The sequence below is a fragment of the Panthera uncia genome (assembly GCF_023721935.1).
Source record: "Panthera uncia isolate 11264 chromosome B3 unlocalized genomic scaffold, Puncia_PCG_1.0 HiC_scaffold_1, whole genome shotgun sequence".
In the NCBI taxonomy this organism is placed as follows: Eukaryota; Metazoa; Chordata; class Mammalia; order Carnivora; family Felidae; genus Panthera; species Panthera uncia.
Genome location: NW_026057582.1, coordinates 21,360,977 through 21,388,374, shown reverse-complemented (window position 1 = coordinate 21,388,374; position 27,398 = coordinate 21,360,977). Strand labels below are relative to the sequence as shown.

Genomic DNA, 27,398 nt, shown 5'->3' with positions numbered 1-27,398 from the left:
TTTTACAACTAGTCACTCACGTACCATCTGCCTGGTATATACCAAAATTCCAGACTCCCAGAAAGAAAGCAAGTGTTCAGCATAAACCATATTCTTTGTACAAAAGGTCTAGGCACCATGAGCTACACTCATCAAGGAAAATTTCTAACTTGATCATCATTAAGTCTCCCAGATGCCAAACAAGGGCCTATTTTGGAAGCAGGCCTAAGGAAACTATGTTAACTACTATGTTAACTCTTTTTGTCCTTGTATTAAAATGGCCAAAGAATAGACAGAAAGGAAAAGAATGTATTAAAGAATGCATTACAGGGGCTCAGTCAGTTAAGTGTCAGACTCTTGAATTCAGCCCAGGTCATGATCTCACAGTTCATGAGTTCGAGCCCTGTTAACAGGCTCTGTGCTGACAGCGCAGAGCCTGCTTGAATTCTCTGCCCCTCCCGGCATGCACGCACACGCACGCTCACTTGCTCTCTCTTTCTCTCAAAAATAAACATTTTAAAAAAGAATTAAAAAAAAAAAAAAGAATGCATTAGCATTACAGCAATGCATTTAGAAGATGGGAGAAAAGAACTCTCCCCTTGAAACTGGCTTTGGCTGCCAATGGCTCCCTTTTTAATTGCTGCAGTGGTCGTATTCAAATTTTAAGAAAACAACAGACAGCGTACTCAAATGAATAAGGCATTAAAACGAAAACAGAAAATGTAAAAGGGATATTCTATTTTAACACTTATATGTTTTTTTTTTTTTAACGTTTATTTATTTTTGAGACAGAGAGAGACAGAGCATGAACGGGGGAGGGGCAGAGAGAGAGGGAGACACAGAATCGGAAGCAGGATCCAGGCTCTGAGCCATCAGCCCAGAGCCCCACTTAGGCTCGAACTCACAGACCGCGAGACCGTGACCTGAGCTGAAGTCGGACACTTAACCAACTGAGCCACCCAGGCGCCCCGAGATATTCTATTTTAAAAAGTAGTGTGGTGGTGCCTGGGTGGCTCAGTCAGTTAAGCATCTGACTCTTGATTTTGGCTCAGGTCATGATCCCAGGGTCATGAGATTAAACCCCGCGTTGGGCTTCACGATCAGCATGGAGCCTGCTTAAGATTCTCTCTCTCTGCCTCCCTCCCACTCACACACTCTCTAAAATAAATTTTTTTTTAAAAAAATTAGAGATGTGATTCAATGCCTATATTTTAGAGATAAGGAAATTGAGGGACAAGGAGATAAAGTAATCAATCCCAGATAAGGGAGATAGTTTACAGCAGAAAAAAAAAAAAAAAAAAAAAGACTAGCCACAGGTCCCTAATATTAAAACTAATATTGATTCCATATAGTTAGTAACTATATTACCAACTTGGATACTAGCCAAACAACCTCTTAAATAATGAAGTAAGATACCATGTTCCTGAGCTAGGAGGAAATCCTGAATAGGAATTATACAATATCTGATGCATGTATGTTTCTGGAAACTTCTGAAGCTGAAAGGAAAAAAAAAAAAAAACATCACAGAATAGAGTTGGCTTGGTTAAAACAAAATCAGGCATAGACTAGTTATCCCCTCCTATGTTCATGACCCTGCCGAGGGACCAAGGAAAGTACTGTATGGGAAATACTGATTGGGACAAATACAGCCAAGCAGGAGGGAAGGGACATCAGTGCTGGCTAGTAGAAATAGGATTTAAGCAAGTAAATTCAAGAGAAACTACTCTGATCCGCAAGAACTCATCAAGAAAGGCACATAAAATAAGGAGACAATGGGCAAACTCAAGTGTCAAGAACAGAAAAGACTGGGTCACTGATCAAATGACAGGCATTTAAGACCAATGGTAGCATGGGCAAGAGCCACAGGCTGGGCCACCAGGGCTGTTCATGAAGAGTAACTTTCAGGGCACCTGGGTGGCTCAGTTGGTTAAGCACACAACTCTTGATTTCAGCTCAGGTCATGATCTCATGGTTTGTGGGTGAGAGCCCCACGCGGCGCTGTGTTCTGGCAGCACGGGGCCTGCTTGGGATTCTCTGTCTCCCTCTCTCTCTGCCCTTCCCCTGCTCGTGCTCGCTCGCTCTCTCTCTCTCTCTCTCAAAATAAATTAATAAACAGTAGGGGGAAAAAAGAGTAAATTTCAAGAATGCTAAAAAGAGATTTAAAAAGTAAGGTCAGGAACCAGGTTGGGGGAATGGTGAAATCCAGCTTAAGCTTTCAAAAGTTGTTCGGCAAGGGAATAACATGATCAGATATGTGCTTGAGAAAGATTAATCACCAAAGGACATTATGCTAACACTAGGATATTAAAATATTATAGCAACATTAAAAATAATTGAAGATCATCTTTTTTAAAGCAGGAATGGACTTTTAGAACCAATTTTTTCCTCAACCGAATTCATTTCAGCAATCAAATTCAATAGAGCTGCCTTATAATAGATAAGAACCATCTATGACATTCAAGAGACTAGAAAAAAAAAAAAAGAAGAAAAAGCAAGAAAAAAAAAATCACCTGTCAGTCTTTCCAAAGAAAATACAGGTATGTTTTCATTCATTCAATAAACATTTACTGCACTCAGCAACAACCAAGCTTCTGAGACAAAAAGATGAATAAGAAGGGGTGGTTCTCCATTCTACTGCTACAGAGAACCACACAGCGTAGTTGGGGAAACAGAGACATAACAGTTATTTTTAATAAATGTGATGTATGTGAGCAATTCTTCCTTCTGTATTTCAAATTTTGCCTCTCTTCCCAATTTATGCTACCTAATCTACACTTCTGTTTCATTTCTTACTGTCTACCTCTGTTCTTATCTTTATATAATGTTTTCTAGCAACGATTCTTTGTCAAAAAGAAAAGAGCCCTGAGCTAACATCATTAGGCGGTGGCTAAGGGATCAAAAAGAAGATAATTTGCAGTTGCTATTGAAAGTAATAAAGAGAAAGAGAGCAAGAGAAGGAGGCAGGGGGAAGAAAGAGACAAACAGAGCCAGAGAGAAAATGAGTGTCCGTGGCAGTCAGTCTCAGAAGTCAACAGCAGCTGACACAGCCAGGGCAAGCGTGTGCCTAGCACTCCTGTCCTCTGTTTCCCTTCGGTAGCTTCCTTCATGATGGAAGTGCTCCTAATACTGGTGTTGGCAGGGGAAATGGGAAATGGTGTTGAGAGGAGAAGGGGGAAGAGGGAAAAAGGTCAGCAAGAGAATCCGATCAACTAGACACCTCTCCCAAACATTTGGAAATAATCTTTTGTCAGAATTCAAACTAACTTGATTTTGCAATGTTTGAAAATGAATGATTCCAAATCGGGGGCAAACCAAATAGAAATACAATTATTTGTAAAGGCTCTATATAGTAATGAAAAATCAGTGCAGAGAAAAAGCCACTTGTTCAATTTGTTCAATCTTCCCAAACAGTTTGATTAAAGTGCCTTCTAAATTCTAGGACAAAATTACCTATAAATTTTTCTTTTAATTCTTATAATTCTAGCCTTTCAGTTTTACATTCATCAAATATATGGTACCACAGTTGAAGATAAACACACACACCACACACTTTTTTAGTACATTAAAAACGTTTACAATTATGTATTTGTATTATACCCACTTTACCAAAACTAATAAATACTTTTAAGTTTTAATTACTACAAAGATTAAGAGTTTTTATATCTTGGTATTGACAACCAGTTATTTTAAGAGTGTTTTGGTTACCAAGTTTCCTTGGTTGAAAACACCCTTATTAATTACGATATTTCTCATATAAAAACACACAAAACCACAACAGAATGATCTGTTTCACAATAAGGTCTCTAAATACCCAGCACAGTGAAAAGTAGCAACTCTCTATATCAAAAGGATATACTGAAACAAAAACGATATTTAAAGTACAGGCATATAAATCCAGTTCTTTATATGGACAAAAACAGTGACATTAAAGCTAATAAGTAACACACAAGCCTCAAGTAGAACACCATTAGAAACAGAATTCAATTAATTACCTTAATATTGACTCTGTGAACAAAGATAAGACTAATTCCAGTCCAAAATATGACTTCCTTAAAGAAGACACAAGATGAAAACATTGATTGAATAGGGATATTACAGCCAAAAGGAGATGCAAATTTCTCAGGTGAGAAAGAGAATTGATTCAAGTACAGGAAAAAAAAAAAAAAAGAACACTAAAATTTTATTTATTTTTTTGTGTGTGTGTTTATTGAAGCTAAACTCTTTTCTAGCATGTTGGAACATTTTAGTTTCCATGTGACTTTGCATATATAGATGATTTGATTTTAACAAACCTAAAATGGACAGGAGGCTTGAAAAACAAAAAACAAAAACAAAAACCTGCAAAGAAACTACGGATTGAATATAACATTACTAATGCACAGGACGGTATTTGTAAATATGATATTAGGATTAACATGAATTCAGCCAGCATTCGCAGAGTGCCAACTATGGACACAGGGCTAGGTTCAAAGACAAAGCAAGGTCATGTTTCTCAGCTAAAAGAAAACCTGATTACTAGCGCTGTGGTTTAGGACCAAAAGCAGTCAGTCCCTATGCCCAATTCCTTCTAATACATTCTCCCATTCCACAGAGGCTACAAAACTGAATGTTCAGTACTCCCTTGAGCTAGGTTTGGGGGCAAATCAGACTCAACAGAGACAGAATTAAACTGTGGAAATGAGGTGGAGACAATATACTTGCTAATTTGGCTTTTTGCTGCTGGCCAGCAAGGTCTCATAGATACAATTTATTTTGTTCTGCAGTGAATATCCCCCTTCATGCTACCCTTTCTTAGAAGCCTAGGCCAAGCCACATCTGCCAATATTATTATAAACAACTATTGCATAAAACACCTAGAGCAGTTCTATTTCCCACACTAACCCCTAACTGATGTTATAAAGTTTTGCCTTTACTGTATAAACAAAAGGACAGATTTAACAGTATTTCACCTGAAATTCTCAGATTCTCAATTAAGCCATGCCCCACTCACCTCTATTGGGAAACGAGCCTGACAAATTCTTGCATGTCTTGATAAACTCATTCATTTCGGTATAATTTAGGTGTTTTATGAACTGATAGTGAGAGGACAACTAATCAATTTTCCACAGTCAGGAGAGTTAAGGGAAGTCTCTGAATAAAAGAACTCAAATCAATCAAAACAAGTGTGGTAGCCCCAAAATATAGCTACACACAGCTAAATTAGACCATCACTCATTGAGATCACACTATTTAAAACTTTTTGTTTTTAAGTCATGATTGGCTGAAAGTAGAATATATACCTAAAATCTGAGTCAATTTTTTTTAATTCAAGCAAAATACATATTAATTGTCTTTAATAACTGATCTAGGAGCACCTGGGTGCCTCAGCTGGTTTGTGTGTCCAACTCGATTTCAGCTCAGATCATGATCCTAGGGTCATGAGATCAAGGCCTGCATCAGGTTCCACACTTAGCATGGAACTTGCTTACAAATCTCTCTCAAAAAATAAAAAATTTTAATTAAAAAGTTCTTAAAAATAAGGAAAAATAACTGATCCAAACCCTTTTATGAGTTAGGGATCAGTCACATTACACATCAGGGACCACTGTAGTAACCATGTCACAAGTAAATTCTTCCTTTACCAATATAACCTTCTGTCTTTTCTATCCTTCTAATTTTGACCATGTATACTAGTATCATTTTCTTTTTGTCAAATGAAGCAGAGATACATTAAAGCACATTAATCCCAAATAACAGGTTCCTTGGACTTTCTCAGTGATTAAAAATAATTACTTCTCCACAAATCCTATGAGAACATATCTGCTTCATACAACTATAGTTTCCTTGTACTTTTTAATGAAACATGATACTTAGTTTAAGCAAAGTATAGAAAATAATGTTCAATTAATTAAATACATTCATATCCTTGTGAAGAAATAAAATATTAACTTCTGTTTCATTAGTCATGATGTTCACTACATGGAATATTTTAAATACACATTTCTTCACAGTATTCAACTTAAAACACAAGGGGACATATAATTAACATCTAGGCCCCAGCAACACACTGGGGAAGTTCTGACCCTGGCACACATTATCTCAAAGTACATTTGTGTTTTCTTAGTTTTTCTCACACTCTGACTGATAATTTTAACTCTGCAACTCTGATGTTTAACTAAAGCAAGCACTTTGGGAGAAGAAAATTTGAATATAGATGGGATAAAACTATTCTGCTTTAAGCAGGTTGGTATTTGCGACTGCTTTTGATTGAAGCAGAACAACCTCTGATTATACATTTGCTATGAAATGTATTAGGACAAAGCAGGCATCAATAAAACACAGACACCTGTGTTCTTACCAATATTGATGTGGCAGCTGAGGACCAACATAAATTACATAGTTCAACTAAAGAAATATTGTATCTCTAATTACGTGACATATAGTCAAGAGGAGAAATTAAATGTAACCTAACACTTAATATTAACGTTCTACATTCTAATAGAGAATTACGGTTTATTTGAAAGAAAACAGACATGTTATCTTACGTGACACAGTAACATTGTGCAGTTAAGAGAAATCAACTTTTCTTAATTTCTCAATTTTGATTTCTTGAAAGAAATCAAAGCTAAGGAAGGCTAAATGGAATAGGGGAGCCTTTTTTTTCTTTTGTTAATACTGTTTCAAACAAAAATAATGATCTCTAGAGATACCACCTCATATCCATTAGGATGGCTACTACTAAAAAACAAACAAATAAATAAAAAACAAAATATAACATGTGTTGATGAGGATGTGGACAAACTGGAACCCTTGTGCACTGTTGATAGGAATATAAAATGGTATAGCCACTGTGGGAAAGAGTATGGTGGTTCCTCAAAAGATTAAACACAGAATTACCATATGATCTAATAATTCTACTTCTGGATATATACCCCAAAAAACTAGGAGCAGAGTCTCGAAGAGATATTTATACACTCACAGCATTATTCCTAACAGCATTATTCACAATTGCTAAAATATGGAAACAACCCAGGAATCCATGAACTGATGGATAAATAAGCAAAATGTGATATATATTTTGCTTATCTATGGTATACCATATATGGAATATATATACCATAGATAAGCAAAATATAGACCTCATTTTACTTAATTATGCATCAGTATATATATATACATACATACATATATGTGTGTGTGTGTAGATATAGCTATATAGATATATGGATTCCATATATGGAATATATAGGAAGGAAATTCTGCAATATGCTACAACATAGATAAAACTTGAGGACATTATGTTAAGTGAAATAAGCCAACCACATCAATAGAAATACTACATGAATCCACTTCAGTGAGGTACTCAGAGTGGTATAATAAGTATAATAGTGGTTGCCAGAAACTGAGGGAGATAGGAAGTGGGAGTTGTTATTTAATAGATACAGAGTTTCAGTGGGGATGAGAATGGATGGTTGTACAATAATGTGAATTTATTTAATACCATTGAATTGTACATTTAAAAAATGGTGAAGATGGTAATTTTATGTTTTGTGTATTTTACCACAATAAAAGAAAGAAAGAAAGAAAGAAAGAAAGAAAGAAAGAAAGAAAGAAATCCCTTTCTTGACTCCTATACACTTAGAAAGGGCTGGCTATGAAGGATGTTCCTTTAATCAGTTCTCAATCAAGTCCAAGAACACCACCTTCCCACAACACAGCCAGGTCATATTTCAGACAATCAAAGGAAAATCAGTGTGCTTTCTACACCCACAGGAATATAAGACATGGCTCCTAACCTAATTTCACACCATCCAATCACATTCCCACCATTTAAGTTCCACCTATATTTAAATTAAGTAAAATTAAAATTAAAAACTCAGCCACACTGACCTCATTTCAAGTCCTCTATGGGTACATACGGCTAACATATTGAACAGCACAGATTTAAAACATCTCCCTCACTGCTGAAAGTGCTACCAGATGATGCTAATCTAGAGCAGCCACTGATTCATATTAATATAATGACTTAATACACTAATTTTTCTTCTTCATATGTACAGGTAGAATTCTTTTCTTGCTTAATGTTGATTATGTATATTCTCTTTAAAAAAAAATAAATAAATTACATAAATTAACCAAGAGTGCAAAAAAAATTCTATTTGTTTTTAATCAGTACTTAGGACAACATGTTTTGTGGAAACAATGTGACTGAACATGATTCAGTGGTTTTTAGTTTAGCCTTAAAGGTCTGATCAAAGTTCATTTTATTTTGATATGTGGTTTTAATTATCTTAGCTTAAATATATACCTCACTTGTTAATGCTAATAATTTACCTGTAGAGTGCATGGATTTTTAAAAATATCAGGTGGAAATAAAGACATTATTAATTCCTTTCCTAACAGATACCCTTCTTTTTCCTTTATTGCCTGGACTATTAACCCTATTACATTATTGAATAGAGGAAAGTGCTTCCTTCATTTAAAATCAGTATTTCAGGGGTGACTGGGTGGCTCAGTCAGTTGAGCATCCAGCTCTTGACTTCAGCTCAGGGCATGCTCTCACAGTTTGTGGGTTTTAGCCCCACACTGGGCTCTGCGCTGGCAGTGCAGAGCCTGCTTAGGATTCTCTCTCCCTCTCTCTGCCCCACCCCTGCTCATGTACTCGGTGTCTCTTTCTCAAAATAAATAAACTTAAAAATATAAAAATAAAATAAAATCAGTATTTCACTATTAAGTATGACATTTGCTATAGGTTTTTAGTAGATATTCTTCAGTATCAGAAAGTTTCCCTCTCTTCCTTTTAACTAGGGAAACTAAAAGTTTCCCTAATTAATGGATATTGAACTTTCATAAATGCTTTATCTGTTGAGATACTAATAGGATTTTCTCATATACTTTACAAATGTTAAAACAACCAAGCACAGTCCTAAGTCACCAAATATACAGGAATGATATATAAACACAATACCAGTCTTTTGTTACATATATGTTCTGCAGATATCTTCTCCCAGGGTTGCTTGTTCTTTTCATTTTCCTAATGCAGCCAAGTGTAAGGTGGAAATTTTGGAAGAAATATTCATTTACAAAATGTTGTGAAGATTTTCTTTTATGTTCTCTTTGGGGAGTAATTTTTTTTTTTTAAGTAAGATCGACGCCCAAAGTGGGGCTTGAATTCACAACCCTGAGATCAAGAATCATATGCTGTACGGACTGAGCCAGCCAGACACCCCTGGAAATAATTTTTAATTGTTTCACTTTTTTCTTCTGTATTAGCTATATACCCATTACTCTTCTTTTAGTGGTTACCCTAGAGATTATTATATGCATCCTTCACTTATTAACATATAAAGTAGTTTAGTAAATTTTACAACATCCTTCATCTTAGATTCAAGGACCCATAGAGGGACCATCACCCCCCAGATGAATGTGTGGAAACTCTATGCCAAATAGACATAGTCAAAGGACTGAGGGTCTCTTTTCCCAACCAACCTCTACTCATAGGACAGAAGGCATCGCAGACTTAGACTGCTCCTGCCCCAGCTCTCTCATACAGTGAAGGTTCCACAACAGAAGAGACAAGCTCAGAAGATCAGGGGCTACCATCCCCACTCGGCACCACACTTGAAGAGCTGGGGCACCACCCCAGAGGGAAGCAGGCTACAGTCCCTGAGCTCAGCTGAGAAGAGGGAAGTTACATAAACAGAGAGCTCAAAGTTCTAAGGGGACTGACTTTACTTGTAACAGAACATAAGGAAATTAATGTCTAAGGATGATGTCAAAAATGATGAAGATCTTGGGGGCGAGTGGTTAAGAAGCTGGTAATTTCCATAATACTAGTAGCAACAAGTGAAACAACAGATCAGCTAGAAATTTAATAGAGAGAGTCAAGGAAAAAGCTAAGAAGAGCGGTCTTTAATAAAATCAGACTGTGGTACAATTCCAGGGCATTGTCCAAAAAAAAAAAAAAAAAAAAAAAAAAAAAAAAAAAAAAAAAAAAAGATCAGCTAGCAATTACTGGAGAGGATAAAGCCAGGTAGGGTATCAACAGAATCAGACTATCCAAAAGTCAAAAGTTTAATGGGGAGAGTCAGGGAACTAGAGAGTCAAAGAGAACCCAGCTAAAACCACAATCATCCCTGGTTGTCAAGGAGACTCCACACATACTTAAGGCTGTACCCTCTGAGGAGTAACAGGAGAGACAAAAAGGCAAATAGTAACAGCGAACCCCAAAAGGTGGGGAATTAGTATCCAGGCTTAATACATAAAATGTCCAATTTCAATAAAAATCAGTACATATGAAAAGAAATCTAAAAAGTGTGACCGCGGGGTGCCTGGTTGGCTCTGTCGGTTAAGCATCTGACTCTTGATTTCAGATCAGGTTCATGACTTGCGTCGGTGGCTCCGTGCTGATAGTACAGAGTCTGTTTGGGGTGTTCTCTCTCTCTCTCCCTCTCTCTCTCTTTCTGCCCCTCCACCACTCATGCACTCTCTCTCTCAAAATAAATAAACTTTATAAAAAATAAACAAAAAATAAAAAGTGTGACCTCTACAAAGAAAAAAGAAGACAACTGAAACTATCTTTGAGGGGGACCAGATGTTGAACTTAACAAAGATTTTTAAAAAGCTTTAATAAATGTGTTCAAAGAGCTAAAGGAAACCATTTTTTTAATAAGAAAAGTGTATAATGACAATGTCATAGAGAATAGCAATAAAAAGATAGAAATTATTTTTTTAATGGAAATTCTGAAGTTGCAAAATACAGCCAGTGAAATAAAAAATTCATTTGAAAGGCTCAATGAATCAATGGAGATTATGCCACCTTAAGGAGAAAGAGAAAAAATAAAAATGAACTAAGCCCCAAAGAAATGTGGGATACCAACATACATGCAACAGAAATACTAGATGGGGGTGGAGGGGAGTACCTGGGTGTCTCAGCCAGTTGAGCATCTGACTCCTGATTTTAACTCACGTCATGCTATCACGGTTCATGAGTTGGAGCCCCACATCGGGCTCTGTGCTAACAGTGTGTAGCCTGCTTGGGATTCTCTCTATCCCTTTCTCTCTGCCCCTTCCCCCATTTGTGCGCACACGTGCTCTCTCTCAAAATAAACTTAAAAAAAAAAAACAAAAAAACACTAGATGGAATGGAGAGACACAAATAAAAAATATGTAAGAGAAAATAATAGCTAAAACTTCCCAAATATGAAAAAAAAACATAAGCTACATATCCAAGAAGCTTGATGAACTGCAAGTAGGTTAAATACAAAGAACATATCCGAATCAAACACTGAAGGCAAAGACAATGATAAAATCTTGAAAGCAGTACAAGAAATAGTGGCTCCTCAGGAACAGGAATGCAATGGGATTAACATTAGACTTCTCATGAGAAACAAGGAAGAAACAAAACCTGCAGGATGACATATTCAAAGTGCTGAAAGAAAGTCAACTAAGATTTTATATCCAGCAAAATTATCTTTTTAAAATGAGGTGCAATAAAGACATTCTCAGGTAAACAAAAACTAAGAAAATATGTTGCTAGTAAACCAGCTTTACAAGAAAAATTAAATGAAGTTTCTTAGCTTGAAAGCAATTCATACTCAATAGTAACTCAAATCCATTCACAGGGAAAAAAAAAAGACTGTAGTCGAGTCCTATGACTACACCACCATGGTCACAGATGACTGTACCAATGAATTAATGCTGAATCCAAGACAGTCATCTAAAAATGGCTCAAGTTTTCTCTTTTTTTTTTCTTTTCTTTATTTTTTTTTTAAGTATTTTTAATGTTTGTTTATTTTGGGGAGAGAGAGAATGTGAGCAGGGGAGGGGCAGACAGAGTGGGAGACACAGAACCTGAAGCAGGCAGCAGGCTCAGAGCTATCAGCACAGACTCTGACGTAGGGCTTCAATTCACGAACTGTGAGATTGTGACCCGAGCGGAGGTCGGATGCTTAACCAACTGAGCCACACAGGCACCCTGTCTTGTCTTTTCTTTTTTTTTAAGTTTATTTATTTTGAGAGAGAGTGCTGAACTCAAGTGGGGAGGGGCAGAAAGAGAAGGAGAGAGAAAGAAATTCCCAAGCAGGCTCTGCACTGCCAGAAGGAAGCCTGACCCGGGACTCAAACCCACAAATCACAGGATCATGACCTGAGCCAAATCCAAGAGTCGGACACTTAACCAAATAAGCCACCCAGGCACCCTCAAGTTTTCTTATCGTTGCAATCTAAGGAGTCTCAATGACAGAGTCAGTGTGGTAACATGTATAAAATTTGTTTTCTCCATGAAGCCCAGTAGGGCAGCTGTCAAGATAGTTTCTTGCCTCCCTACATGAAACCTCATTTGAGTGTGTCTCAGTTTCTTGTAACCTAGAAGGGACAAATAGAACGGGCCAATGTGACAAAATAATGGAATTGTTAAGCCTATGAGACTATAAAACCATCGTTCATATTTTCAATCACCAAATACCAATTTATATTTGAAGGTATTTCTGCTTTTGCCTTCAAGGACTCTTTGCTTTTACATTTATTGTTCTGCCATTGGAGGAGGGAGGCCATCCTGGTACCATAGGGATGGAGGCTCCTCATGCCTACTTCCTAAGGTTCAGACCCCCCACATCCCTGTTCCTCATTTTAAGTCTCACTACGATTCTTCCTCTCAAGGGTGAAGGGGGCCTGGCTTTTCTAGTGAACTGAAACTTCAGTGCTAAATAGAAGTTCGGTGATTTTGACTTTATTGAGGGCAATGAATGTTGATTTCATGTGTGTAACCCCTGATTCTAGCACCAGACTCAATACCTAATAGACCCTTAATAAAAATTAATTGAATGAGGGGCGCCTGGGTGGCGCAGTCGGTTAAGCGTCCGACTTCAGCCAGGTCACGATCTCGCGGTCTGTGAGTTCGAGCCCCGCGTCAGGCTCTGGGCTGATGGCTCGGAGCCTGGAGCCTGTTTCCGATTCTGTGTCTTCCTCTCTCTCTGCCCCTCCCCCGTTCATGCTCTGTCTCTCTCTGTCCCAAAAATAAATAAAAAATAAAAAAAAAAATTAATTGAATGAAAGACTCAATAAATTGTTTTTCTTTTTACCAATTAGAAGATAGAAAAACAGATCATAAAGCCAGTAACCAAACCACAAATTATATAACCTAAACATATATATGAATGGAAGCCTCATAAATTTCTTCAAAAGAATAAGAAAAAAGGTGTCTAATTTTCTGTTAAACCTTACCTACCTATCCAGCTCTTAATTTCAGTTACTATATATTTTGGTTCTCAGATTTCTATTCTTTTTATAATGTCCTGTTCTCTGCTAGAATTAAGTATCTTATGATCTAATTTCTTAACATATTAATAACCATTGTTTTAAAGTTGATGTGTTAATTCCAATATCTGAACAGCCTATATACCTATTTCTATTTCCTGCTTATATCTTGCTTTTTAGTAATGTGTGTTTTGTTTCTTGATATGACTGCTAAGTTTTTGATAAAATACTAGACACTGTAAGACAAATTACAGAAATAACACGAGGGCTCTGGATAATACCTTTCCCCCCACCCCCACAAAAGATCTACTTTTATTTAGATGGCTAGAGTAGGGACAGATAACGTCACAGCAGATTCAAAGCTACATTTCTGTGACTGTTCGTGCATTTTCCGCTCACCCAGGAGCCCTTTGGGTATCCCAACTGAGAGTGTGGGACGTTTACAAGGGCCCTGCTTCTTTCACGAACCTACGCTCTATTGGTAAGCCTTGCTCAGTTTGTGACATTTCAGGGGAAGAGTGGCACCCAGTGTCAGACTAATCACTCTGCACTCTACTCCTCAGCAGAACACAGGACTCCTCCTGTCCTTGCACCCAGATAACTCTCTGACAACTTCAAAGATATATGTATTTTTTTTAAATACATGTCTTACCCAGCTTTTCCAGTTTTTCTCACTAGGAAGTTTGTTCTACAACAAGGTAATCCACCATTAACAAACGCATAAACTGCTCTTTAATGACAATTGCCAAAAATTTGTCTAACTGGTTAATCTTCTCTAAGGAAGAGCAAACAATAGTCTAACATCATGATAGTTTCCCCCACAAAATAAGTACTGACATCAACACATATTTCTTGCAAGTACCAGAAATTAAATGTGTAATACATTTGAAAAAAAAAAAAAGTTGCTAACACTGACTTTTATGTTAGCCATGTGTTACTTATTAAAAACTTTGTTTTGTAAAGATAATTTATACCATTCAAACATTTTCAAGAGTATTACAGGCCCACGGACTTTTTTGTTGTTTGAGGCTGAGCTTAATCTCATTTCTCCTTGTAGAAAGCTGCCTGAAAACAAACATCTAAAATGTAATTTAACTCTCCACTTAAAATGATACCTTATCAATTAAAATCACTCTAAAATTAACTGTAAAGACTATAGGGATAATGCATGAACAGTCAAATATGCTTATTATAAAGTCTACTTTATAGCTCTTTAATATCATTTGTGGTAGTCAAGAAAAGAACAACTATAAATTAGATTCTGCAAAAACGTTACCTTATTCATTTGATATCACGTATTTTTCCATAGTTAAGTCATTCAATAATTATCCCCAAAGGTATATTTTATCCTTATAATTGCTTTTAATATCAAATCGATAACTAACATAAGTTATCAATACTTATTTTGTGAGGAATGTTTCTCCCTCTCTCCCCGCCAACTTCATGCAACTATGTCCACGCACGTGCACGCGCACACACACACACACACGCCACAGACATATACAAAGAGGCCTTTTCAATTTATATATATTCAATATATACATAAAATACATGAAATTTATGTCAATATATACATAAAATACATGAAATTTACATGTATTTTATACATAAAATACATGAAACAGATATCATGACTTCAGAAAATAAAGATTTTGAAAATAGACACTTTTATTCCCAAATTATTGCTTTACTGACCGTATTCAAATGATAAACTACAGCAAATACTGGTGATACCTTAAAAGAAAACTTAAAATATTTGGTCCACTGTTACTTTCTAGCTTTATGGAAATATTCACGCAACTCTAAGTTACAGAAAATGTAAAAGCTGCCTCTCTTCACAGCTCCTAGAATTCCTTTATTATCCCATATAGGTGTAAGATTTGAGAAACTAAATCTTCCTCAAAGTGTCAAGGTTTATTTAGTTTTAGAGTTTTTATCGTAGGGCATCTCTGCCAGTAATTGCCTTTATGAAGAACTTGGAGTACAGAGCATCTGTGGACTTAGCAATCTGTTTCACTGTCAGTGAATTTGGTTAATAACAAAGACAGATCTCCTCTCCACTAGGTTCAACAATTTTAGCCTTTGTTATAAAGCTTTGCTGTCAATATTTGTTTTCTTTATAATCTATGCATTAAGTACTACTTAGTACTCAGATAATACCTTATTTTACAACAAGCACTTAGATAAGGAATAAATTATTCAGATAAAAAAGAACAGTAGAAATTACAGACAGGGCAATTAAGATCTCTAAGAAGGGTTTAGAAGTAATATTGTCGGGGCGCCTGGGTGGCGCAGTCGGTTAAGCGTCCGACTTCAGCCAGGTCACGATCTCGCGGTCCGTGAGTTCGAGCCCCGCGTCAGGCTCTGAGCTGATGGCTCGGAGCCTGGAGCCTGTTTCCGATTCTGTGTCTCCCTCTCTCTCTGCCCCTCCCCCGTTCATGCTCTGTCTTTCTCTGTCCCAAAAATAAAATAAGAAAAAAACGTTGAAAAAAAAAAATTTAAAAAAAAAAAGTAATATTGTATAGTATTGTATAACACTATAGCAAAGTACATAGTAAAGTAGCCAGCTTTGTATAAGAAATCCAAGAATCAAGAGTTTATATTAAAAGTGCGTTAAAAGGAACAACCTTCCTTCTGTTCCTAATGTACTAATCATCAAAAAGAAAAGTTATTATTGATTATCATTCCTGTTTTCCACTATCCTCTTTTTAAAAGTAAATTATGGCATTACAGTCCCAAGTTTCTGCTAATGAATAATCATGTCAGTTGTCACTCAATTATCACTTTCAACATTTAATCTAAATTATGTACAGCACCTTGGGTTTTTTTTTCCCCTTTCTTTGAAGTTCCTCATTGAATTTAAAAGTCAAATTTTTTTTTTTTTTCAAGAAAAGTAAGTTGATGGAAGATAGAGGCTGAGATTAAATCAGGGGGAATCAATGATCAAGGATACTTGGAATTCTTATGAATACAAATAGCCTATCAAGGTTAATGAGGTTCAACTCAAGTTTAGAAGAAGAAAAAAACGTACTTAGTATTTTCTATGCATATACAGATTTAAGGTTTTAGGTATAATTTTAAAGGTAAATTATGCAAACTCAAATGCACCTTTCATTCCGGTTTTTACAAGGTGTTTTCCCTGTTTTTCTCCTGTGTGAAACAACTGCTTAAAATGTGTACTCTGGATCAACAAAAACTGATGCCATCAGTAAGAAAGAGCAAAGGTCCTCTGGAATACTGACAACTCTTCCAGAAATTAACAGACTTTTATTAATTTATTTTTTAAATGTTTACTTATTTTTGACAGAGAGAGAGAGAGAGCAGGGAAAGGGCAGAGAAAAAGAGGGGGACACAGAATCTGAAGCAGGCTCCAGCCTCTGAGCTGTCAGCACAGAGGCCAATGAGAGGCTGGAACCCACAGACTGTGAGATCATAACCTGAGTTGAAGTCGGACGCTTAACCGACTGAGCCACCCAGACACCCTTAACTTGCTTTTAAAAAATGACCAGACAACAAATGTTAGCTTTAAAAAATAACCACAAAAATATTGTATAATTTACGATTTTGGTCAACAAATACTAACTTAGCAACTAATATGGGTAAGACACTGTCAAGGAGCACAAAGGAGTATAGAGACAAGACCTGGTTCTTAACCCATACTCATTTATGATTTGAAAAAGATATAAGTATTTAATTCATAAGTGGCTTCCAGAATGCCACAAGTTTGAATTACAACATCAATGCATACTGGTAAACAGCCCAGAGGAAAATCTGTGCACCGCAACATATCAGAAGAAAATGCAAACAGAAGGTTGAGCATCAGAGTGGAAGCTGAGAAGACTGTTAGACAAAAAAAAAAAAGGGGGCATTTCAACATACTCCAGAAATAAAGACAGGAATCTAAGGAAATAAACAGGTCTCTGGTTACAAGGACTATGGTAAAGAAAGGTGAAGGGTGAGAGAGCCTTACAATAGCCAGGAACAAACAGTTCTTCAGACATCATTCTCTGACTGTGTTCACCAAGCAACTTTTCGGTCACTGATTCAACCTTCTAAAACCTAGATATAGAAAACTGGGAGACTGGTGCCCTGCATAAGAGATCAGTGTTTAAACATCCATAAAGAAACCCCCAGAGGGTACATGAATGAGCTGGCACTCTTTTATACACTGCTCTCTAGTAAATTTCATTATTAGTATGAACCAGTTTCCTGGGTCACATTAATTCTAGAACACAGAAAGTTCAAGTTTCCAGATGTGAGGACAAGATCTTGAAACATGAGGTGTTCACCAAGGTAAGGACATCAAGGTCAGATTTGTCCTACTGACAGGGCAACTTTCTAATGCAGTCCCCTTTCTCCTTCATTTCAACTCATTTTGAAATTTTAAAGACATCTACCCAGACTACTTTAAGGCAGTGTGAGAAAGGTGCCATAAGAACATTAGTGATGTGAGCAAAAGGATGAGGTACAGAAGGAAGGATTATCACTTGCAGCTAATAGAGTCTAAGAAGGCTTCAGGAAGGAAAGAGATTAGGGGCTCCTGGGTGGCTCAGTCAGTTGAATATCCATCCAACTCTTGATTTCAGCTCAGGTCATGATCTTATGGTTCTTAGGATCAAGTACCTTAAGCTGGGCTCTGTGCTCACAGCGTGGAACCTGCTTAGGATTCTCTGTCCCTATCTCTCAAAATTAAGCAAATAAACATTAAAAAGAGAGAGATTACTGACTGAACAAGCCAAAAGAAAGAGTATTATGCAAATATTTGGGGGCCTGACCAACAGTCACATTCTGAGCATCTTGTCTTATTCGTATTTGCTTTCTAAAAAGGAACTAAAGAGGATTAATAGCCATTCTTTACAGAATGTATAAGGCAACACCAAATATTTTTGAAAAATAAATGCTATCAAACATATCTGAAAAATAGAGACTAAGTATCTTTCAGTTAAATTTCAATAAAATGACTGTTAGAAGTTACATTGAGTGATCCATGACCAATACCTTCACAAAGTCTACACTAAATGTCATTCTGAGAATAGCTTGGGAATAAAGATATTCAAAGGGCCTTCACAAGGTATGAAAAATAAGCCATAATCAGAAATGTCATAAAATCTAAAATGGTGGGGGGCGCCTGGGTGGCTCAGTCGGTCAAGCATCCGACGTCAGCTCAGGTCAAGATCTCGTGGTTCAGGAGTTTGAGCCCCATGTTGGGCTCTGTGCCAACAGCTCAGAGCCTGGAGCCTCGGATTCCATGTCTCCCTCTCTCCCTGCTCCTCCCCTGTTCACATGGTGTTCTCTTTCTCTCTCTCTCTCTCTCAAAAATAAACATTAAAAAAATTTTTTTAATCTAAAACAATGGTTATAAATTTAATTATTTTATTGTTAAAAATAATGTCAGGAAAATAAAAACTGGTTAATGGGAATTTCTTCCAGAAAAAACAGTATCTTTTTGTAATACCATTTTAATGGTAACAGGGAAAAAAACATTTTCATCCTCTGAATTAAATTTGAATTAGACTTGAGACAAACCCAAAGAATTTTTTTCATCAATTTTAGAATGTCACCTGCATAGAGACAGGGAAATCTGCCTTTTGTTCATTACCATGTCACCACCACCTAGAATAGTGCCTGACATGTAACAGACAGTCATTAAGTGTTTAATATGTGAGTAAATGCTCAACCTCTCTGTCCAATTGTCTTTCACATCCAAACCTGTATAATTAACCCAAACTAATCCAAGAGAACTCCAAGCCTTTCCCTAATCCAGGTGAAAATGTAAAAGATCTATTGTTAGGGCAAGGGGAAAGCCAGGCTCTTTGAATAAGGGCATTATTAGGTTATTATAAGTAATTTTTTAAATGCTTATGTGAGATTTTTTTTCAACTGATTCTGCAAGTGGTAAATGAAATCAAACAATGAAAAGGAAGGAAGGGAAGAAGGACAGACCAATATGTGGTTATAAACAGGTTAGCCAAGGAATTTTTCTACCTTTGATATTTACTAGTATAGGGTTTTTTTTTTTTAATACTTAACTTTGGCAAAATAACATTTTAGCACTTTTGCCAACAGGATCAAGGGTTAAAACAATACCTGTGAAGCAAACTTTTGAAGTCCTAAATTACAATTGCTCTGATAATGTCTCTGATAAGTATTTATTATACATGTAAAGGGCTTTGTAAAAAGTATGTATTTCATCAGCTTTACAATCTGAATCTTGAAGCAAATCTAAAATACATTTTTTCCATTGATGAAAATGAAGAAAATGCGTCTTTCCAAGATAAAAAAGAAACTCAGACTAGCATAACATTAAATATTTCCTTTGGGTTATATAAAGTTTGATATCTTTAACACCAATTTTCTACCTTTCATTATAGTTTAGAAAATTCTTCAAATATGGCACCTTATTATAATTGGAATACAACTCCACTAAGAAAAAACAGATATAAAGGGAGGGCTGATACATATTTATTTCTAAATGTGTCATCCATGTCTGATCTAATTTGCGTAATTATAATTGGAATTAAGACATTTCCTTTTTATGAAGTTCTTTCTTTTGATTTTTAATATTTTCAGATAATTACCCTGTCTACGCTAGATAAAAGGCCACAGGGGGGAGGCACCTGGGTGACTCAGTCTGTTGAGCGTCTGACTTTGGCTCAGGTCATGAGCTCTCTGTTCCTGAGTTTGAGCCCCGTGTCAGGCTCTGTGCTGACAGCTCAGAGCCTGGAGCCTGAGAATCTACATCTCCCTCTTTCTCTGCCCCTCCCCAACTTGCGCGTGCTCTCTCTCTCTCTCTCTCTCTCTCTCTCTCTAAAATAAATACACATTAAAAAAAAAAAGGCAAATGGGGAAAGGTAGCTACCTACTTACACCTCATTCATGATTACCACACACCCTAAATTAATGGAGGCAGTATAATTCCACCTCTTCCACAGTAGGCAGAGATTTAAAAACATTCATGGTTCCAAAGAAGAAATACCAATAATACCCTCTTTGCTGTGCCGTCTTCCAGTTCCACCCCCAAAATAAATGATAATTCACCATTCCTTCAAATAAAGGTACTTTCTGTCTGAAGGAAGGGCTCAATTTGCTACTAGAACAAAAATACTGCCAAGTTTAATAGGTTCCTGGCTTTAAGGTCCAAATGAAAGAGAAATGAATCTACAGACATTTCTATATATAGTCATCTATATAACTTTATGTTATGTTTACCCAAACCAGTTCATAAAATATCACAAACTTTACATTAAAACTTCATTAAGCAATTCTATGAAACGAAACTAATGTCCTTCAAATACAGCTTGAAAATAGCAAAGTCACCTCTACTTGCGCTGCAAAATGTGCCTTCTCCTGGTCTTTTCGTTCCATGCACCGCTTCGCTTCCTCTAACTCAGATGCCATTGCACTGAAGTTCAGCTGCACCCTCAAATCTGACATCTGCTTCTCCAGATTCTCTTTTTCCCGCTCAACCCCTTAAAAGAGAAAATGTAAAGCTTGATGATTGTTCTTCATTCACAGGAGAATGTACTTTCAAATGGTACAAAGCCTTGACGTTCGAAAATTCCAGCTAACACAATCCACTTATTAACACTGTCACTCTACAGACTGTTCAGAATTTGCGAGTCTATTGTTTCAAGTCTCACTCAGTTTTCTAAAATGTATACTTTGATGTGTTATCCAGTATTATTCCATTGTGATACTAAAACTTGAGTTGGTATCAGGTTTCTAGTAGAACTGAGTTCAGGAAAATCCTATATATTTTTTTCTTTAACTTTCTTTACATCCCTACCTCTAAACTATAATACAGAAATACTGAAAGAGTTTTCAGCTAAGTTCTACATCAGCTGAAGGTTACTGAAGTTGACACACAAAATGATGATTTCTTGCAAAATAAACAAATGATACTGTTAAATCTCTGATTGTGTAGGACCACTAACTAATTTACTAATTCTGGAGACTACTACCTGAAATTATCATCACTGAACAATATACACAGACTTAGCATTTAATTCAGCACACTTGGTCCAGGACACACAAGACACTGTTGTACCATCTTCTTCAAAGATAAATACCATAAAAACCCTTTGACAATGAACTTACACTCCACGAATAGAAATAAAACATATAAATAAAGTACTTCCCGGAGTCTAAGATACCAAAAATTAGAACATCTACTACCAATTTAAAACTACTGTTTTTCCAGTAGTTTCCTTTCTCGGAAAGGAAAAGGGAAGGAAACATTAGCAAATTCAATTTATACATCATTCACAAGACACATCTGAACTGAGAGATATCAATCACACTGTTCAAAATTTCACATCTTGGATGAATGTGGATACATGAATGGAAAATATATAGGAATTTTTAATAGCATAAAAGTAATAACAGATACTATACAGATTTTACAGATACAGTTATCACACAGAAAGAAATACAGTAAAACCCTGGAATGTGAGTAACTTGTTCTGAGAGTGTTCTGCAAGATAAGCAAACATTTCTAATAAATTTTATCTCGATAAAAAACACTAATAGTACGTGACGTCAAACATCACATGATCACAATGGAGTCAATGGTTCTCTCTCGCTCGCTGGCTCGCTCACTTGCTCACTGCAGGATTGTGGGTGATCTTCTCCCATGCTTGGATGCTCAGTATCAGGCCACAGTGTTTGGCAGAAATGAGTGATTTTTCAGAACATTGGAAGGTGCCCACAACTGGCACTAGTTTTTTGTCATTTCAAAGTCCCTATGGACAGTCCTTTGCTTTTCCACACAAGAGTAAGCTTAAGAACGCTTTGCTTCATTCTAGGTCATTGGATAGGTTCCTTGTTAAAAGTGCACAAAAAGAAAAAGATTCCATTGAGCCAATAGATAGCAGTGATTCCATTAGTGATAGGGAAAGCTGTCCTACACAGTAACCCTCCTCTCTGGTCTCCCTCACAAACCAGCCCCGAAGGTTTTCAAAGGTAAATGCAGGTTAAGTTATTTTTCTTTATATTCTGTATTTTCTGTGTTATTTTGTATTATATTACAGTATTGTAATCATTATTATATGAATATTTTTGGGTTGTGGAACAAATTATCTGAGTTTCCAATATTCCTTATGGGGAAATTCACATTGATATACAAGTGCTTTGAATTACAAGCATGTTTCTGGAATGAATTATGCTCACAAACCAAGGTTTTACATAAAGTGATTAACTCTATCTTGTTGAAAAACTGGAGCAGGAAGAATTGGAAACTAAGTTGGATTTAAAGAATGAATACAGAATTTCACCAAGCAAAGGAGCTAGGGTGATAACTCAGGGAAAGGAAGCACCATAAAGCACAGAGGTACGATAATGGATTTAATATTGAGGTAGCTGCAAACAGTACTTCCACATAGCTACCACCTATGAGCAAGGGAAGGGGGAGAGTCAGCAGGGTGTTTATACATTGCTAGGGAGCTTAGAAATTATCCCATAGACCAGGAGTTCACAAACATTTTCTGTACAGGGTCAAATAGTAAATATTTTAGCCTTATGATCTCTGTTACAACTACTCAACTCTGCCATTGTATTGCAAAAGTAACCTAGACAGTGAATAAATGAATGGGAATAGCTATATTCCAAGGAAGTTTATTTACAAAAGTCTGGATTTGCCCCTTGGGCCATACTTTGCCCACCCCTGCTCGGTTTCCAATGTGAAAATACGCAATATTTGTTTATGTGTAAATGTCTTTATTTTATAAATATATATTTTAAATTTTATGTTTAGATATGTATATATGCATACATGTGTATATATAACACATATCTCCAGAGTGTCTATCTATATATAGACATGCATTTCAGGATATATGTTAGTGTATATAGATAAAGTAACAGGAATATATAGTATATAAAATATAGAGATATTTATATGAATACATGTGTAAATACATATACATAATATATATTTTATATTTTTTTAGCTTATTTATTATTTTGAGAGAGCAAGTGCACAGCAAGCAGCAAAGGTGCAGAGAGAGAGAATCCCAAGAAGTCTCCGCACTGCATGGGTCCAATGTGGGGCTCAACCTCATGAACTGTGAGACCATGATCTGTGTCAAAATCAAGAGTCAGATGCTCATCCAACAGAGCCACCCAGGCACTACCATAATACATATTTCATGAAATATATAAGTTTAATGTGAGACCTAATAATTTGATAAATTTCATAATCTAGACACATATAAATTGGTATGGATATGTATAGCTAGGCACACATACATACATAATGAAACATTTAGCAAAATTAAAATACTTAAAACATAAGGTGCAAAATATAAATAGTGCTATAAACACTCTCCTCCCAAACCCAGAAGACTGTCTCATATGCTACACTTTGAAAACACTTGCTACAGACATAATGGGTCACTACAGGAGAGCAGTTTTACAAACTCAAGTTTGGGGAGAAAAAGATTTGGGTCTGTTACTTCCCACCAATAAGACCTTAGGCAAGGTACTCAATCTCTTTCTTCTTCATTTTTTTTTTTTTAAATCATTAAAATGGAAAAAAGACTAGTACCCTTCTCATAGAGGAGACAATGTACAATGGGTAGCAAAGTGCCTTGTACGCAGTAAAAGGTCAATAACTTAGGACAAGAGGTTTTAAGCAAGAGTAAAATGAGTGGTTTGTGGCCTAGAAAGCATCCCTTTAGTAGCAGAAGTATAGAAGACAGGTTACAGAGAACTAGAACAAGTTATTAAGAGGGTAATACAAATGAGACGAAGCATGCCAAAACTGGGGTAGTGGGAATAAAGAACAAGATGGGCCAAATTCAAGAAATATCAGGATCTATAAATAGGGACAAAGAAGATGGAGAAGAGAAGGAATAATTTGGATGTTCTTTGTATTTTAGACTTGGCTATCTGGATAAAAGACAATGAGTGATTTCTTATGCAGAATTTTTAAAAGTAATACAAGAATTCTATAAAGATGAAAACTCTAGAACTGTTAAGAGAAGGTGAAGAAGTCTATTATACTGATGAGAGAACTTACATATTTTTTTTAAACCTGATAAACAGTTAAGAAAATGGGAGATTCTTTTAGTCCTCAAAGACTTATACCAAAAATAACTATATTTTTATAAGGCAAGGAAACATATAACATGTTCCACAGAGTCTTTTTCCAAACAAAATAAGAGTTCCTGTGTACATCCTTATGAAAATGTGATGAATAATCGAAAACCTTAGGAGTTTACTTTTAAAAATAAATTTTAAAATATTTGATGTCAAAATATATTTCAATTATAACATCACATGAAACTTAAGGGAACTTAATGGCATGCAATTATGTTAGGATAGGTATGTCAGAATTTGCCATCTAGTGAAGATTTTCTGGCAATGTGGAAATTCTTACTTAGGCAACATACTGAGTTATGTGTGGGGAATCTGGGCAAATATTTATCTTCCCTGAATTTGATAGTACACCAAATGCTTACAAGAGTTTCTCCAATAATATGGACATTTGAGTAGGAAGCCTCATTACTAAAATAATTTACAGCTGAACAATCTGGACTAGTCTATTAGAAACCATTATAAAATTTCAGTATTACCATTTCTGTTACAAGTGAACTTCCAAAAAGAAATACATCCAGACTCATTAAATTCCACAACCTAAATCAACACCACCACTAAAAAGGTATTCTAACGTTTCTCAAGCACAAAGTATTCCTAATCTACATAAGAAAAAGCCAGTCATATGGTTCATGACCACTTCTACCAGATGATTAATTTTTGTCACTGTTATCTGGGTAACAAAAAAAGACAAAATCTTAATTTTAATTGTAAATATTTAAAATTGGAATAAAAGAAAGTGAAAACATAGGGGTATTTCCAATATAAGTACAAGGACAAGTGTATACACACACACACACACACACACACACACACACACACACACACACACAGAGGCATGGAAATAAGAAGCTTGGAAGAAACTCCGCTACCAGCTTTGCTGGTTCTTTCTGGCTGAAAGCCCCATGATAAGCAAGTCTGAAATGGGTTTAAAAATAAAGCAGAGGAGACATTAAATTGGATGCTAATATTGGGGCGCCTGGGTGGCTCAGTCGGTTGAGCGTCCGACTTCGGCTCAGGTCACGATCTCGCGGTCCGTGAGTTCGAGCCCCGCGTCAGGCTCTGGGCTGATGGCTCAGAGCCTGGAGCCTGCTTCCGATTCTGTGTCTCCCTCTCTCTCTGCCCCTCCCCCGTTCATGCTCTGTCTCTCTCTGTCTCAAAAATAAATAAATGTTAAAAAAAAAAAATTAAAAAAAAAAATTGGATGCTAATATCAGCAACAAACAAGGGAAATTTAAAATTAAAAACATAATACCATTTACATTCACATCCAAAAAAAAAAAAAATGACACACTTAAATATAAATCTAACAAAATCTGTATGAGGAAAACTAAAAAATTCTGATGAAAGAAATCATTGTTGAATGAAATATATGGAGAGGTATTTCGTATTCATGGATAGGAAGACTCAATATTGCCAAATAGCAGTTCTTCCCAGCATAATATATAGATTCAACATAATCCAAATTAATATCATCAAGTTATTTTGTAAATACCAACAAACTAATCCTAAAGATATATGGAGAGGCAAAAGATCCAGAGCAGCCAATACAATATTGAAGAAGAACAAAGTTGGAAGACTAACACTATGTAACTTCGAGACTCACTATAAAGCTACAATAATCAAGACACTGTAGCAGTAGCAAAAAAAAATAGATCAATGGGACAGAATACAGAGCCCAGAAGCAGACCCACATGAAAACAGTCAACTGATCTTTGACAAAGAAGTAAAGTCAATACAATGCAGACAAGGTTGTTTTCAACAGAAAGTGCTGGAACAAATGGACATCCACAAGCAAAAAAAAAAAAAAAAAAAAAAAAAAAAAAGGACCTAGACACAGACTTTACACCTTTTATAGGAATTCAAAACTGATCACAGATCCAAACATAAAACACAAAATTATAAAACGTTTAGAAGATAGGAGACATTATGGATGACCTTGAGTTTGACGAGGACTTTTCAGAGACAAGAGCAGAGTCATCCTCCATGAAAGAAATAATTAATAAGCTGGGCTACATTAAAATTAAAAATTTCAGTTCTGCAAAAGACACTGTCAAAAGAATGAAAAAACTGAGAAATTATTCACAAAGACACGGTGGTAAAGGACTGTTATATAAAATAATCAAGAGAGAGGGCTCTTAAAATTCAACAAGAAGCCAAACAACCACCTAAAAACTGGGCCAAAGACCTTAACAAAAATCTCATCAAGGAAGATATAGAGGTGGAAAATATGAGTAACAAAAGATGCTTCACATCATATGTTATCAGGAAAATACAATTAAAACAAGCTACCATTACAAACCTATGAGAAGAGCCAAAATCCAGAACACGGACAACTGCAAATACTGACAAGAATGTGGAAGAACAGGAACTCTCATTCATTACCAGTGGAAATGAAGAAATGATAAGGCCACTTTGGAACACAGCTGAGATGATTTCTAAAAAACTAAATACACTCTTACCATACAATCCAGCAATTATATTCTTTGGTATTTACCCAAAGTAGATGAAAACTATGTCTATACAAAAATCTACATAGAGATGTTTGGTTTACAGTGGCTTTATTCATAATTGCCAAAACTTGGAAGCAACCAATGGCCTTCAGTAGGTGAACGGATAAACAAACTGTGGTACATTCAGACAATGCTTTAAAAAAAAGAAAAACAAAAACAAAAACAAAAGGTGAGAGAGAGTGCTACCAAGCCAAGAAAAGACATGGAGGAAAATTTGGGGTATATTACTAAATGAAAGAAGCCAATCTGAAAGGCTGTATGATTCAACTATATCAGATTCTGGAAAAGGCAAAACTATAGGGACAGTCAAAAGATCTGTGGTTGCCAGTGCTGGGGAGAGAAGGGGATCAATAGGTGGAGCACAAAGGATTTTGAAGACAGTGACATTACTCTAGGATATAGTAATGGCACCTAAATGTCATTTATACTTTTGTCCAATCTCATAGAATACACAACACCAAGAGTGAATCCTAATGCAAGCTATAGACTTCAAGTGATAATTATGTGTCAAGGCAGGGGTATCAGTTATAACAAACATACTTCCATTGTGGGGGGGGAAGTTGATACGGGGTGGGG

General features: G+C 36.1%; 1 protein-coding gene across 6 annotated transcripts in view; it reads right to left on the bottom strand.

Annotated features, from left to right (window-relative positions):
* Nucleotides 1–27,398, bottom strand: part of CEP128 (centrosomal protein 128) — a 385,312-nt gene that overhangs the window by 273,742 nt on the left and 84,172 nt on the right. For all 6 annotated transcript variants that reach the window (XR_007453647.1, XM_049612400.1, XM_049612398.1 and 3 more), the window contains one exon: nt 20,533–20,684. Coding sequence is in view for 5 of the 6 variants with exons in the window: in XM_049612400.1 (XP_049468357.1) it covers nt 20,533–20,684 (152 nt within the window). In the remaining variant the exon portion in view is untranslated. The remainder of the gene's footprint in view (nt 1–20,532; nt 20,685–27,398) is intronic.